We start from the raw sequence: 16343 nt of genomic DNA on the forward strand, positions 1-16343 counted from the left end.
AAGAATAGGATGGGGTTATCTCTGAGACGTGCTCACATGGGGAATTCCTTCTCCAAATGAGAGGCTATATTTAGTTCACTAAACCCAGAACCATGTTCACCATCAATGTGTGTGTGTGTGATGGCAAGACAATCTGGAAGGAAAGACTCACTTTCCAAAGGTAACTAAAGAAGAGGCTTTGTTGGTATATTATGGACATCACCTCAATGCATTTTCATCTAGAGATTGATTAAAAACAGAGTGGAAAAGGAAGAAGAGATGGGTTTCTATAATAGTGTGTGCTTCTATATCCTAGTACAAGATTAACAGCTCATCATGAACTCTAAGCTCATTAGCTAGTCAATTAACTCGACCGATTCTGCTGGGAAAACCTCTATTGCGTCACCTTGGATTTATTAGGTTCTAGTTATTAGGTGGAAATTTTCTTCTTCGGCGACAGATTATTTGAATCACACTTACCGGCCACTTTATTAGGTACACCTTACTAGTACTGGTTTGGACCCCCATTTGCTTCAGAACTGTCTTAATCTTTTGTGGCATAGATTCAACAAGGTACTGGAAATATTCCTTTGAGATTTTGGTCTATACTGACATGATAGCATCACACAGTTGCTGCAGATTTGTCAGCTGCACATCCATTCACATGATGTGAATCTCCTGTTCCACCACATCCCACAGGTGCTCTTTGGATTGAGATCTTGTGACTGTAGAGATCATTTGACTCATTGTCATGTTTAAAAAACCAGTCTGAGATGATTCATGCTTTATGACATGACGCGTTATACTGCTGGAAGTATCCATCAGAAGATGGGTACACTGTGATCATAAAGGGATAGACACGGTCAGCAGCAATAATCAGGTAGGCTTTGGTGTTGACACGATAATCAGTTGGCACTAATGGGTCCAAAGTGTGCCAGGGAAATATTCCCCACATCATTAAACTACCACCACCAGCCTGAAGCGTTGATACAAGGCAGCATGGATCCATGCTTTCATGTTGTTGACACCAGATTCTGACCGCATCTCAAAGTCGCAGCAAAAATCGAGACTCATCAGACCAGGCAATGTTTTCCAGTCATCTATTGTACAATTTTAGCAAGCCTGTGCAAATTGTAGCCTCAGTTTCCTGTTCTTAGCTGACAGGAGTGGCACCTGGTGTGGTCTTCTGCTGCTGTAGCCCATCTGCCTTAAGGTTTGACGTGTTGTGCATTCAGAGATGCTCTTTTGCATACCTCAGTTATAACGAGTGGGTATTTGAGTTACTGTTGCCTTTCTATCAGCTGGAACCAGTCTGGCTATTGTCCTCTGACCTCTGGCATCAACAAGGCATTTGTGCACACAGAACTGCCACTCATTGGATATTTTCTCTTTTTCGGACCATTCTCTGTAAACCCTAGAGATGGTCAGGCACTAACAACTAAAGTCACTTAAATCACCTTTCTTCCCTATTCTGATGCTTGGTTTGAACAGCAGCAGATCGTCTTCTTGACCATATTTACACGTCTAAATACATTGAGTTGCTGCCATGTGATTTGCTGATTAGAAATTTAAATTAACAAGCAGTTGGACAGGTGCACCTAATAAAGTGGCCGGTAAGTGTATGTGTACCATTTCAGTTCTACATAGTCAAACTTAGATTTGGTTCTGTAAGGTTTTGTTTGTAAACCAATCAGCACTTTGAATGCAGAGAAGAGGACCAATCAGGATCATCTCAGAGGCCAAGTCCATGTTTACATTTATGCAACAATACATTTTTACATTCTTCAAAATGTTGAAATAAGTATTCAAGTACAGTAGGTGTTCACTACAGTAGATCACTTATATATACACATTTCTACGAAGATGACTTATAATTATATTGATATTTTTTATATATATACATATACAAGTAAAGGCAACATGGTGGCACAATGGGTAACACAGTCGCCTCATAGCAAGAAAATCGCTGGTTTGAGTCCTGGCTCGGTCAGTTGGGATTTCTGTAAGGAGTTTTGTGTGTGTTCTCCCCATGTTGGCATGGGTTTCCTCTGAGGGCTTCGGTTTCTCCCACAGTCCAAAGACATGTGTTATAGGTGAATTGAATAAAGTAAATTGGCCGTAGTGTTTTTGTGTGAATGAGTGTGTATAGTTGTTTCCCAGTACTGGGTTGCAGCTGGAAGGGCATCCTCTGTGTAAAACATATGCTGGATAAGCTTGCGGTTTATTCTGGTGTGGTGACCCCTGTTGAATAAATGGATTAAGCTGAAGGAAAATGAATGAGTGAATATATAAGGGAATTACATCAATGTTTATTAAATTGTGACTTTATTGTGAATTGTTTACTCGAATAAGTTAACAGGTGTTTTAATTATTGCTTCAATTAATAAAACCTTACAATTCCAATCTGAAAATGTATCGTTTTGAAGGTGTAGAAGCTTCTACACCTTCAAACTCCAGCCACCCAAGCCATAGACTTTTCCCTCTGCTACCCTCAGGCAGACGGTTCCGCAGCATCCGGTCACGCACTAGCCGGCTGAAGGAAAGCTTCTTCCCTTAGCCTATCAGGCTGATGAACACTTAAAACACCCCACACAGACAAACTCTTCCATACCCCTCACTGCACACCATCAATATGTAGCATGCACTACAAACAATACTGCCTACAACTATGTGGACACCTATTCATTGTACATATCACTGTCAATTTTACGTTGTCCTGTTTTTTTGTGAGTATGCTGTTGTATTTTGCACCGTTATTGTATTTGCACTGTCTGTATTTTGCACTGTCATTTTATTTGCACCATCTGTATTTTGTACAGTCTGTATTTTGCACTGTCTGTATTTTGCACTGTCATTTTATTTGCACCATCTGTATTTTGTACAGTCTGAAGCAAGCACCTAAGCTTTTCAGTCATCATAGCACACGTGCTGTTGATGATGTAACAATAAAAGTGATTTGATTAGATTTTTCTGCATTTGACCTGTTCCAAAAATTGGCAGGTACAAATTTGAGAGAACTCTGATATTGTACAGATACAATACATTTAAACTCTCTGTCATTGTCATGTATCAAAATATGAAATATCTCATAACTATTTAGGATGGACACAGAATGGTATTTCTCCAGTGGTAAATTAAGTGGTAAATTTCTATGTTTGTATGTGTCACTTGTGTGTGTGTGTGTGTGTGTGTGTGTGGGGGGGGGGGGGGGGGTGCTTGTTCGTTCGGTCACTTAAACCCTGTACAATATAAAATGATGGATTAAAAAGCACACCCAAGAAATGCCTTTGTTCAGAGGGTAATGCTTACAGTAAACAAATTATGCTCCACATGCACAATGAAAAATTCTGAGAGAGAACGGCATTTCATGTACACTATGCGTGTATGTGTTTTTCCCTCCTGTCTTTCAGTTAATGAGTTTTTCCAGCTTGTCACCCAAAACTCTTTCCCTGGAGGATTAAGTTGAGGAAAATAACAACACCCATCCACACCCACATATATATCTAGTCAAAGAGAACATCTGTATTAAATAACATGAGCGCTGGGATCCAAATAGATACGATCTGGGTTCATTCTGAGGCACGAGTTGCCACTCCTGTCTATTATCACAGCGCCCTTGAACAAAACCATAACTCTGATGGGATTGTATAAAGTATAATGAAAGCTTTGGATTAAAACTCTGCTCAGTGAAAGATTTTTTGGTCCCACTTTATATTCAGTGGTCTTAACTAACATATACTCACACTGACATTAATATTTTGTTACAATTTATGTATTTATGTACTGTTGTCCATTACTTTCACCTTAACTCACCCTTGTCCTATCTGTATCCCACCTCAAGAGCACCAGTTCACAAGTGTTTTACAATACATTATGAACTGTAAGTACATTGTGTTTATTTTTTGATGCAAGAACATAGCAGTTATGGCCACCTAACAAAAATTTGGACTGATTTGTTTTATGTTTGAATTAAAAGTACAAATATACTGCATTATTGTGAAATACTATTATATTTTAGTATAAATTTGATTGATTGATTGATTTATTTTTCTTTATTAAGCCAGAAGATCACATTGGGACAGTGCTATCTCTTCTTCCAGTGAGACAGCACAAAAGTTTCACACACACACACACACACACACACACACACACACACCGAAATCACTATTCGTAAAAAAAAAATCAGATCATAAAAACAATTACAGGTATCCTTTAAGAAGTTATATAGAACATGTTTAAAGGTAATCAGAGTCGGAATCAAGATTAAGCATAAAAGAAAAAGCCCATTTGGCAAGTTTTGACAATACCCTTGGGACTGTTAACCAAATACAGGAACCAAATGCGTTGGCTATTTAAGAGAATTGTTAGCAAATTAGAAAGACAGGATGGTAGTTTACCTAAAGAGAGCCTCTAAAGTAAATAAGTACAAATTTTATTTTCTCCTTTGATATAGAGATAACCAATCTAAGCAATTGTACAAAATACAGTAATGTGACTGTGAGTCTGCACCTGTGACAAAGCATATGTTAAACAGAATCTAGTCTTCTAAGTAGTGTAGCGGCTGCATGCATATTTAGATGATAACCATAATCAATTATAGAAAAGAATGTACCCTCTACACATCTCTTACAGGCCTTATAAAAAAACAATGTTTTGACTGGTATAAGAAACCTAATTTCGACCTAAAGCTTTTTCAATAACACAATGTGAATATCTCAATCCAAATATCTAGATATTTATAAGAGCTAACTCTTTCTATTGGAACACCTATCGATAATGTGATTGTCTGGTTTGTTACCTTAGTGCGGCCATGGCTTAAAATCATATATTTAGTCTTTTTATTGAATTCAAAACTAATTTTAACTTCTGTAATGAACGCTGTAGTACTTGAAAAGCATTGCGTAAATAATGTACAGCCTGGTTTAAGGAGTGTGCAACTGTATATATATTTGCCTCTTCCATGGCCTATATCATTAATGTATATAGAAAATAACTACTGAGCTAAAACAGATCCTTGAGGGAATCCCAGTGTTGACGTGAAGAAAGGATGAATAATAATTCACACATTGAGTGCGTTCTGAAAAATTATTTTCAAATGATTCTAGAGCATTTTTATATTATAGCAATGTTATATTATATTTTATATTATTAGCTATTTTATATTATAATTATAAATATAAGTAATGAATTACTGTGATGGCATTGGAGGTCTTCAGTGTCCTATGATCCTTGAAAAATCATTCTAATGTGCTTGTTTTGTACTCAAGAAACCATTATAATCAGTGTTGAAAAAATGTGGAAAGCTACATTTTCTTTTTCGGAATTAAAAGTTTAAAAGAAGAGCATTAGTTTGACTTGCATCCTTGCTGAATAAAATATTAAGAGAATAAACTAAAATAAAAATATTTGCTGATTTTAAATGATTGAACAGTAGTTACAATTCTTACAATACAGGACACAACATACAGTAGACTACTATCTAGGATTAATATAATGCTCATTATCCAAATGCAAACATCCATATACAACCTATATATATATATGTATCATAAATAACCCTAGCATCACAGATAACCCACAACCTCCATAAAACATAAACGCTAAACTTTACATTACCTTGACACTGTTCATAACGCCAACACAATCTTCCCTCCACATCTGACAGCATTTACAACTTTATCTTTATCTGAACAGATGCTATTTGATCTTTGTATCTGCCTGGAGTTACACAAAAACAATACGTGCATTGGTCACCACAGAAGATAAAGATTTTCCCAGTAAGTGAAGCACAAAGGTGGGAGTTTGTGTGAGAAACTACAGAAAAATGTCATATGTACTGTCTGACTGAACACAAACTCAAAAAGGTACAGCTGTTTATTTTTATTTAATCATTAATTTTCATTCGGCTTGGTCTCTATTTCAGAGGGCGCCACAGCGGAATGAGCCATCAGCTATTCCGACATATGTTTTATGCAGCGGATGCTGTTTCAGCCGCAAACCAGTACTGGGAAACACCCATACATATTCATTCACACACACACGTACTCACTCACTACAGCCCATTTAGTTCATCCAATTCACCTATAGCACATGTCTTTGGACTGTGGTGCAACCCAGAGCACCAGGAGGAAACCCAAGCCAAAACAGGGAGAACATGCAACCTCCACATAGAAATGCCAACTGGCCAGCTGGGACTAAGCCAACGTGCCACCATTCTTTTTATTTATTAGTAAAAAATAACATTGCTAAGTGTAAGTCATTATATGAACTGATACAGTATGTCTCAAAGCAATCACATGTTGTTGCCCTTTTGATGGTATTTATTGCTTCTATCGTTAACATTTTTTAAGTCCCTTTGGATTAAAGCATCTGCTGATAATAATTTTATGGAAACATGAACATTTTGGTTAAAATACACGGGTGTCACATTCAGTTTTGTTTTCTGTATTGTTTTTTAATTTCTGTTCCCAAGGACATTTGGCTACTATCTTGTTTTCCTGAATATTCCTGTTTCCTTTCAGATTCTGATTGAGGTCAGCTTTGTCTTATTTGGTTTCGCATATAGTGCATTTGTGTGTTTGTTCCTTGGAATTGTGCTTGAATGTTTTTTATTTCCTTTACCTTCTTCAGTGAGCTGTTTTTCTTAAATGCTGCTATATACTATATTAGATCGGAACAATAAATCAAGATAAAATCACATTTGCGATTTAGCTGCAATTGTCTTGCACATCATATGAGGAAAATATGGTGATGTGATTAGTAGTAAATCTCCTCCAAAGGCCAGAGGGCGCTCTCTCTCTATCTCCAGTCGCACAGAACAACTAGGTAGGAGAAGAAATCAAATAAATAGCAGTACATATAGCATTGGTAGGATAAACTGCTTTCATTTGATTCAACTGGATTAATAAACACATGGCCACGGCAACGTATGGTTTATCTGTGTTGTAATTTTCCTGATAATAAGTGTAATAAGTGTAATGATGCAATGCCTTTGTCACTACTTAACGGAATGCTACTATGAAATATGTTGCGTGCCTTATTCTGTGGAAGAAGATATTTCAAAGAAGGACTTATTTCAAACACTAGACTAAAGTGAGTTTTGTGTGGAAACGTCATTATACAGTATGTGGTATTTGCAGTGGCATTAAGGCTTAACATTAGCAGCATTTACTACAACGGTCCATAGTTCACTGAAAAGCAACACAAACAGCTGTCAATCAAGGTTATTATAGTTAACGAAAACGAATGAAAAAACTAAATTTGAAAAACATTAAAATTACAAAAATAAAAAATAAAATAAATGAATAAAATACAAATAAAAACAAGTTTTTTTAATTAGAAATAACTGAAACTTTATTGTGTACATACAAAACTAACTAAAAACTAAATAAAATTATTGCAAAAACATCCTTCGTTTTTGTCTTTGTAAATATATTGCATGTATTGCGTAATTGTAACAAATGTTTCTGATCAAGGCGATGTTTTAATGTTTCCTGTGTTTCTATATGGAAAACAAATATTGAACACAATACAATCTTTTTTTCCTTATGACTTCATAATGTATAAATTTTTATATTTTTTAACATCTAACTTCATATTTTACCACAGTAAAGCTCAAAGTGTCAAATTTATGTTTGTAGCTTAATGGAGTCAGGAGCTGTTACTATTTAAAGTGTAAATCCCCAAAATTGAGTGCTGGCTAACAGGTTAACAGACTGAAATTATGATTGCTAACTACATATTTTTGGTATGTTGAGTCCAAACATGGGAGGATTCATGTTAAAGATCTGAACTTCCCTTCACTACTGTGTATCTAACCTCAGAGGCAGCCTTGGGGACATTCTACCAGAAACGTACATTATCTGTCCCTGACATAAAAACAGAAATACAGTGAATAAAAAGTATTTCACCCCAAAAATGTCTAAAATGGCCTGATGATTGATTTTTGTGAGTTGTTCTGTCATTCATTTGGTTCTCAGATTTTTGTACTTTATTAAAAACACTCAACAAATGTACAAACCCTGTCATTGTCTTTGTCTTCAGCCCAATTGAACCTACAGCTTAAACAGTTTTGTTATGCTAAATCTGTTATTTAGAAAAAAATGTACTTCAGAAATAGCTAGTTTAAGTTGTTTTCATTCACATCAATTGATGCAAAACATGAAATTATAAATAAATTCCACAAATAAATACTACAAATATATAATACAAACAAATTTACAATTGTCTCCATGTTTCTGTCAGTCCTGTCACATTTGCATTAAATTTAACATACAACACCTGCAATACACCTTTAAGGCTATGATGACTCTGAAGTGACATCATTTGATGGAAGAGAAGCTGATAGTGATCAAGGATGCCTTATATCATTGAATTATATGATGCAGCTTTTTTGAAAGTCAAGCTTAAGTCAGGCCCTGTCACATTTTTTATAAGTACAAATGTACGTTTCTGGTAGAATGCCCCCTTGCACACATATTGTACTTAGGGCTGCTATCTTGTGGGCTGTTGTATTTGAACTTGAGAATGGGTCGATGGTAGTGATGATAGTGGTCATGTGAATACATGTTAAAAAAATCTTTGGTTGAGTTTTTATTATACAATATTTATTCTGATGATTTTGAATCTTACACCTGACAGATATCCTAATTTACAAAAAACAAAAGCTAACACTGAAAATAATAAAAACTATACAAAAACTAAGCTATTTAAAAATAAAAACTAATTGTAAGTAAATCTGCCTCTAAAAGGAAAACTAACTGAATTTGACAACAAAAAGTCAGAATGAAATAAAATCTAAAACTAATGAAAAATCAAAAACTATCATAACCTTGCTGTTAATATCGCAGAATGATTATTTGCAATTTGACGATCCAATATTTTGTGTAGCTTGGCAGAGAACTATGGCTTGTATGGCATGTGTTGTAAACAATGCTACAGCTTAACACACGTGCTGTAACAAAATACTGTTTTTAATGTTGCTTTAACATTTCTAGTTTTTAATGTTCCTTGTTGTTAAGTATTTTCTAAGATATTCTTGGTGGTGATATCTTTCTCACTTAAAAAAGAAGTCCTCGATTACCATCCAATTTAACTGTTTATTTGTTTACATTTTTAAATACTTCAAAAACAATCAAAAATGACTATTAAAAAAGTAAATAAATACTTCCTCTCAACACTAGTGGCAACAACCTGTGTGTCAAATGTTGAGCTTTGAATCTGTATAAACGTTCCTGTTGTATAATTCATCGCAAACATGAAAATATGAAAGGTCTCTCTCGGTTTTAAAATAGTAGGTATCAATATTTCAGTGTGGGAAATTCTGTGAACACTCTATGCATGTACAGTGTGCACAGTACAGTGGAAATACTCAGTGCTGCCTCGCAAACACACACCCAGCGGAGTTACATAAGACGTTCTCTAGGGTACAGCTGTTATTAAAACTTCAGAGATATGCTGGACTAAAAGAAGGACACATTGAGAGAAGAGAAAAGGTCATCGAAGATAACAAATGATGTGACGCTACATCTAAAACAAAATGTTAATGTCCATACAAAGAGAGAGAGAGAGTGCATTGACCCAATGATGCCCTATAGTCTCTGCCTCTATGTCTCAGTGTCTCTTTAGTTCCTGGATAAGCAGTGAGCTCAAATACTGCATCATCTGCAAAAAAACAAAGCTAGCCGTCAGTGTGGCTGCAGACAGGATGACTACACACACACACACATACTGTACATACACACTCCTGTCCTCTGAAGAGACAACATCAGCACCACTATATGTTACAGTATTTAAAATAATGTAAAAGCACATGATGTGGTTAACAGGCAAAAAGCACCAGTTGTAGTGGTCAGATTCATTTCCTCAAGTGTCATTCATGCCCACAATTGGGTAAATGCTCACAGACTTTAAATTTCAGTCAGCCAGCCTTAGGACTTCTGGTTAATTCTTTACTGCCTGGCTGAAAATACAATATAAAGTGAGTATTAGACCAAACAAGAAGCACTGCATTAAATTACATTTTTTTCGCGTCATATCTTTAAAATATGAAATTTAACCCCAGTATTTTCAATGGAATTTCAGTGCTGGCCTGTGGTTAATAATGGCGCTTGTCTTTGGTCTTTTCTTATGCTTCAACAACCAAATGGATGCTTAAGTCTTTTTAACTGATTATATTTGAATTACATTAAAACATCGATGCTGTAAAAGGAACCTTATGAATTTGAAAATATTTCACCTTTCACCGGAAGTTTATCATTGGCTGAAAAACACTAGCTGTGCATGTAGCCCATTGGAAATAGATTCAAATAGATTTTAAATTGCTCCCCTTTCTTTTTTTTTGGCATCTTATCAAGAGATAATGGATGTTATTGACTAAGCATACATTTGTACCCATATGATACGTACAGTATAGGCAAAATTGAAGTGCATATACAGACCATATAGGTCTCCTTAGATCCACATATAAACCCTATATGTACATACAAGATATGTCATAGCTCATATCTCACTTTGGGTACTGTCATACATGATGCCTTAATAAAATATATGCAAAAACATGTATGTGTGAACACTTGAGATTACATGTAATTGGCATGTTAAGGAATTTAACTATGGCAAATAATTAAGAGGAGATGGAAAGCTATAATGTCTACATGTTTTCCTGAAACATTTACAATGTTAATTATTCCTTGTATGAAGACAGTGGAAAAGAAGGAAATGTAGAACAAAATGGTTTGTCATTTTTTAAATGTGTTAATTTTTTTTGTTTTATATTTTATACTATATTTTTTCTTGTTCTATTTGATTGTTCTTAAGTACATAAAAATGTAACTTTCTACATTTTATTTATGTTGTATAGAAGCTATGGATTTTAATATTTTTACTAATATAGGTAAACATATAGGTGAACATATAGATTAACATATATGCAAATATATATATATACATACATATATATGTGCATATATGTACATATATGTACATATAATATAGGAAAACAGACAATTTTATATATGTCACATATATAAAATCCTATCAAAACCTATATTAAAACATTTACGTTTATGTAGGTTCTTTCCATGTGGGTAAAAAAAATATGCATAAAATCTGAACCAATCATGAGTCACCAAATGTTTTGTAGTAAAATTAGATCACAATTTAGCAGAAAAATAATACCTGAAACTACATGCACATAAAAAAAGATACTTTTGAGGGCCAATCACATAGAACATGTATCTGTATCTAAAACTGCTGGGCGCAATGTTTAGGATTTTATTTTAATTTTTTTTTTTTATCGTTTCTTCGCTTAGTAATCTCAAATAAAGCAATTTTCATGCCAAACTTGCTACTTTAATCAGACGGTTGCAATGCTTGCCCCGCCTTCATGCACTTTTGATTGGTCCACTGCTTTGTAGCAGATAATAATAAGCAGCGCTGCATGTAAAAATTATATTAACTTGACATGGAGTATTAAAAAAGATGCACTCATATTCAAGCCACTTGAAAAGATGTAAGACTCAAATGTAATGATCACACACATTCAGCAAACTAGTTTACATAGAAAAACAATGGCAAATAGCGCATTGGAATGGAAAAAGACATTCTCTGTGAATGATTCCTTATACAATGTTAAGAAGTGATGTCACCTTAAATATATTTTCTCATACATATTAAGAGTGGGCATGGGACGATAACCGTTTTCAAGGTATACCACAATTGGAAAAGTCAAGATTATAGAACTCAAAAATTTCTGTTATAGCGTTCCTAAGGGATGTGTAAGATTTTTTTTTATTTATTTATTTTTTTTTGCTATTGTTGTTTTTAGGACAACAGAATCTCCAGCAGAAAAGATATCCGAAGATGCTGTTTTAAATCGAAAAGAAATCTGTGTTTTTGAAACAAATAAAGACAGCAGTCATTTCATTATTCAGCCTGACATGTTTGCTGCTCCAAAATATTTTAAATGTTTCTCAAACTAAAATATATTGTTTTCAAAGGTAAAAAAAGTTTTATTTTTTTACACAGACATTTAAAAAATTATATATTTTGGAGCAGTAATCACAATACCGTGAAACCGTGATATTTTTATCCAAGGTTATCATACTGTCATAATCCTATACCGCCCATGCCTAACTAGAAGTAAAAAAAAGCTGCATTATATCTTGAGCTACAAGGTTTCTTTATTTAGCAATGCAGATATCCCGTATAGCTGGTTGATAAAAAGTCTGTTATCTGTGTCTGTATATAAGGTCGTTATTGTTTTTTAATTGTCAGTAGCACACTTGGCACATTGCCAGAAATTGGCAGGCATTTGAAAACAGAAGGGTGGTGTGGAAAGCCCTTATTTGGAGATGGCTTAGGCCTGTTTTGATGCAGATTTTACACATGGCCGCTCATTTACTCTAAATTCACTAAAATTAGAATAAACGGTGAGTAGTAGTGTGAAAAATGTAAAAATGTTTCAATGTTCAAACAATAAATAACAGCAATCTATAAAATGATTTGTAAATAAGATCAAGTGTTCCTAAAAGATCAAAGTTTTGCCATGATACTGTATATTACAAATCCATAATAAAAATTTTGAAATCAAATGGTTCTCTGTCTGCTACCAAACGCATTCTGGTGCTGTTTGACAAAAATATGAATGCAACATGAACCAAGATATCCAAACAAACCATTAAAACAGCACATGATGTCACAAGGTGCACTATACTCAAGCATACTTGGGTTTTAGCCATGATTTTTCCCATTAGTTCAATAGTTCAATACAGGTGTCATAGATGCATCTTTTTGAAGGAATGCAACTGTTTTGATTACACATATTTTATAACATCTTCAAGTTCTCAGCAGATAAAAACACCATTTCATCTTTGCACATATAAAAATATGTTTACCAGGAAACAGAATTGTGTTCTCACACAGCATGTTCTGACACTCAATATTTATTTTTTTATTTTATTTTCTTTAAGTTTGGCCTCAACTATGACATTGTAAATGCTAGGCAAGCTTTTTTGATTAATACCCAAAGAACCGGACTTCAAGTATGAGCACAGTCTTAAGCATGCATGGTATAGTTCAATTCTGTCATCTTACACACACTCTTGACGTTTTTTTCCAAACTAGTCTGAGCTTTTTTCTTCACAAAATTAGATACTTTGAATATATTATAGTGGTAACTGTTAACTTTAAAATTGAAGTCAATGGTTACTGGTTTCCAACATTCTTCAAAATATCAACTTATGTGCTCAACAGAAGAAAGAAACTCAAAATTTGGAGCAAGCCAAGGATGAGTAAATGACTGAATTTTCATTTTGGAATGAACCATACCTTTAAACACTCATATTAGCACAAACCCCAGACTGCAACATCTCTCTAATCTCAGCATCACAACAAAACTGAAGCCAAACACACGCCAAGTCACAACAACTTAATTATATAATCATTATAATAACTTTTTTCAGGTAAATTACGCAGATGAAGTAGTCTGGAACAATAGTGAGTGCAGCAAAGACACCAGGACACTCTGTGCTTGTGTTACCATGCCTGTGCAGCACACACACACACACACACACACATCAAGGTCAGTAAAAATCACTAGAGCAAAGGTAGAGTTAGAACACCTGGCAAGAACACATCAAAATAATGCTTAAAAACACTAACAAACATGCAGCAAATCTGACTTTTGGTTTGAAGAAACTGCAAAAAAAGCATGAGGACATTTATCTGTGCAGGATTCTGCTATCAAAATCTGGAAATATGAGACCATTAGATTAAACTTCAGACTGCAGAGGAGTTTAAAATTATCAACAGCGTCAAACGCATCACGAATTCAAGATAAAAGGTTTGAAACACAAAATCTGAGTCAATTTGGTGTAGAGACAGAACAAGAGCATTTCAGCATCTTATACACAACACCTTAAGCATCTTCAACCAACAACCGTCACTTTCCCAACCATTCCCAACACGCCTGTTTAAAAACAACACACACTTCCCGACCATTCCCAATAATGTTTATCCAGTACTTACAGGCGAAAAACAGTCAGCAGCCTCTTCCACCGCCATTTTTCCTGCAGTCCCACAGAAACCCGATCACTTTCTTCTCTAGCTCTGCGGCCAGCAAGGTGCCATTCAGTCATGTGACGTGTGAAAAAAAATGCACAGGCAGCAGGATGCTCAAAGACACACTTCCAACTGATATGTGTGTGTGAGAGAGAGAAAGAGTTTGGATACAAGGATACACTGCTATCCAGTACCACAGTAAAGTCACTTTGACTCCAACCTTCTCTGTTCTTCCTTTCTCTTTCACAACTTGACCTCTCCTTCAGTCAAATCCATGTCTCGTTTTTTCCCGCCAAAACCACAATTCTCCCTCTCTCCTTCACACCATCCAATGGCAACAAGCGCAATCTTCATTTAACACACAAAATGCTTATCATTTCTGTCATGATTTTATGTTCTCTCTCTCTTTCAGTCACACACTCTGCACACACTAAGGTGGGGGTCTTTTGAATAGTGATATGAGGTGCTAAAGGGCTCCAAATATAGCAGCTGAATCCAATGCATTTTCTAATAGGACGTTGCACAGTCTCCTCCTCCCTGCAAAACCTCATTTGCATTGTCTGAGTGCTTATCTACTCCTTTTTTAACAAAAAGAGCGTGTGTGTGTGTGTGTGTTTAGTACTGCAGGGGGTTGGTTTATTAAGATGAATGCAGAGTTCATGGTGCTGCTTAAAAGTGGATTAAGGGTGTATTTAGGGGGGTATTGGGGTCACAGCACCATCCCGTGAACACGCACCCCAGATGTACCGATGACAAAGGGATGAAGCGTGTCACCCATTATGCTGTGTTGTTTACATACTGTGCGCTCTTTGTGTATCTTGGTGTTCTGCTGAATGTACCACTGGGTGTTATTTTCCGTTGTGTATCTTCGGTTTTGTGCTGGTGTGTTTATGGAAAGTGGGAGGTGCCTAGAACTGTTTGTGTGTGTGTGTGTGTGTGTGTGTGTGTGTGTGTGTGTGTGTGTGTGTGTGTGTGTGTGTGTGTGTGTGTGTGTGTGTGAGAGAGTGAGTGAGAGACAGACACATACTGGGTGAACATATGGAGAGCTAACTGGTAGATTATTTGATTTTATAACAAATTATTCATGATTTTAATAACAAATACTACTGGGTATTACAATACACACCGTAAAGCTGACATCAAGAGAGTTTTGAATATTTTAGATGCTTAATAATAAAAAAGTAAAGGTGCTGTATGCACGTTTTCGACTCTTCTAAAGCATGAAAATACCATAATATGTGTGCAGAGATATTTAAGAAACATGCCAAGTGAACATTCATTTTTATCTAAAAATCAATGCTGAATTCAGATATTCTGTTTGCATGTTCTCTCTATGTTGGTGTGGGTTTCCTCCAGGTGCTCTGGTTTCCCCCACAATCCAAAGATGTGTGTATGTGTGTGAATGAGAGTGTACGGATGTTTCCCAGTGATGTGTTGCAGTTGGAAGAACATCCGCTATTTAAAACATACAGTATGCTGGATAAGTTGGTGGTTCGTTCTGCTGTGGCGACCCCTGATTAGTAAAGGGCTTATCCAAAAAAAATGAATGAATGAATGAATAAAAAATGGATCAAGCTTTTGAAAACAAACCTTGATATTAGGTTTTCAACATGAGAATATTAAGAGATGTGATACTGAACACAGGAGTATTGTGCTAAAAATTCTGACATCACATGAATTTGAAAAAAATACATTAAAATAGATAACCGATATTTTTAAGTGCAACATTATCTACTAAATATTGGTATTCAGAATACATAAGTTAATGCCAAGTCATTAAGCTTCTTTTAAACTGTTGTTGCCTGTTGATTTCTAACAGTTAGAATCAGTTAATTGCCTCATTTAAAAAAGAACACCTTACAAGAAACCACTTACAATCCACTCATCCTGTGATAATCTGTAGAAGCATTGTCTGCAAGTTTATTATCTGTTTGTATTTATATTCTATCTCAGATATTATTGTTGTGTACATAGATAACTATAGCTCATTTTATGTACATCTTTTGTGGCATGGAATAAAGCAGCATTCTCCCACAATCTCACGTGTTGGAAAGAGTTTATCTGTCTGTCTAACTTTGGGAAGAGAGACACCGGAGTGAGATACTATATTACAATAATATATTTTTGAAAATCTGTATTTGTTATTAAATAAATGCAGCCAGGGAGACTATAAGAGACTAAATAAATCTTTTGAGCAGAGTTTATATTTACAATAATATACAATAGGGGTGGTTCACAGTGTATTTTTTAGGCTTGGCTGTGCTTTTAAGATGCAAAGCAATGTGTGCTCATGCTTCCCTTGT

General features: G+C 35.2%; 2 protein-coding genes across 51 annotated transcripts in view; one reads left to right on the forward strand and one right to left on the reverse strand.

Annotated features, from left to right (window-relative positions):
- Positions 1-16343, forward strand: part of LOC141378555 (uncharacterized) — an 876211-nt gene that overhangs the window by 217458 nt on the left and 642410 nt on the right. The window lies entirely within an intron of this gene.
- The window catches only part of ank3a (ankyrin 3a), a 189904-nt gene that overhangs the window by 105469 nt on the left and 68092 nt on the right, over positions 1-16343 (reverse strand). For 18 of the 50 annotated variants that reach the window (XM_073928438.1, XM_073928415.1, XM_073928431.1 and 15 more), the window contains exon 1: positions 14008-14495. The exons of the other annotated variants lie outside the window; for them this stretch is intronic. In XM_073928438.1, coding sequence (XP_073784539.1) covers positions 14008-14043 — 36 coding nt within the window. In that variant the 5' untranslated portion in view covers positions 14044-14495. Of the gene's footprint in view, positions 1-14007; positions 14496-16343 lie in introns of those variants that run through there. 50 annotated transcript variants of the gene reach the window in all.

The sequence above is a fragment of the Danio rerio genome, chromosome 17 (genome assembly GCF_049306965.1).
Source record: "Danio rerio strain Tuebingen ecotype United States chromosome 17, GRCz12tu, whole genome shotgun sequence".
Lineage (NCBI taxonomy): Eukaryota > Metazoa > Chordata > Actinopteri > Cypriniformes > Danionidae > Danio > Danio rerio.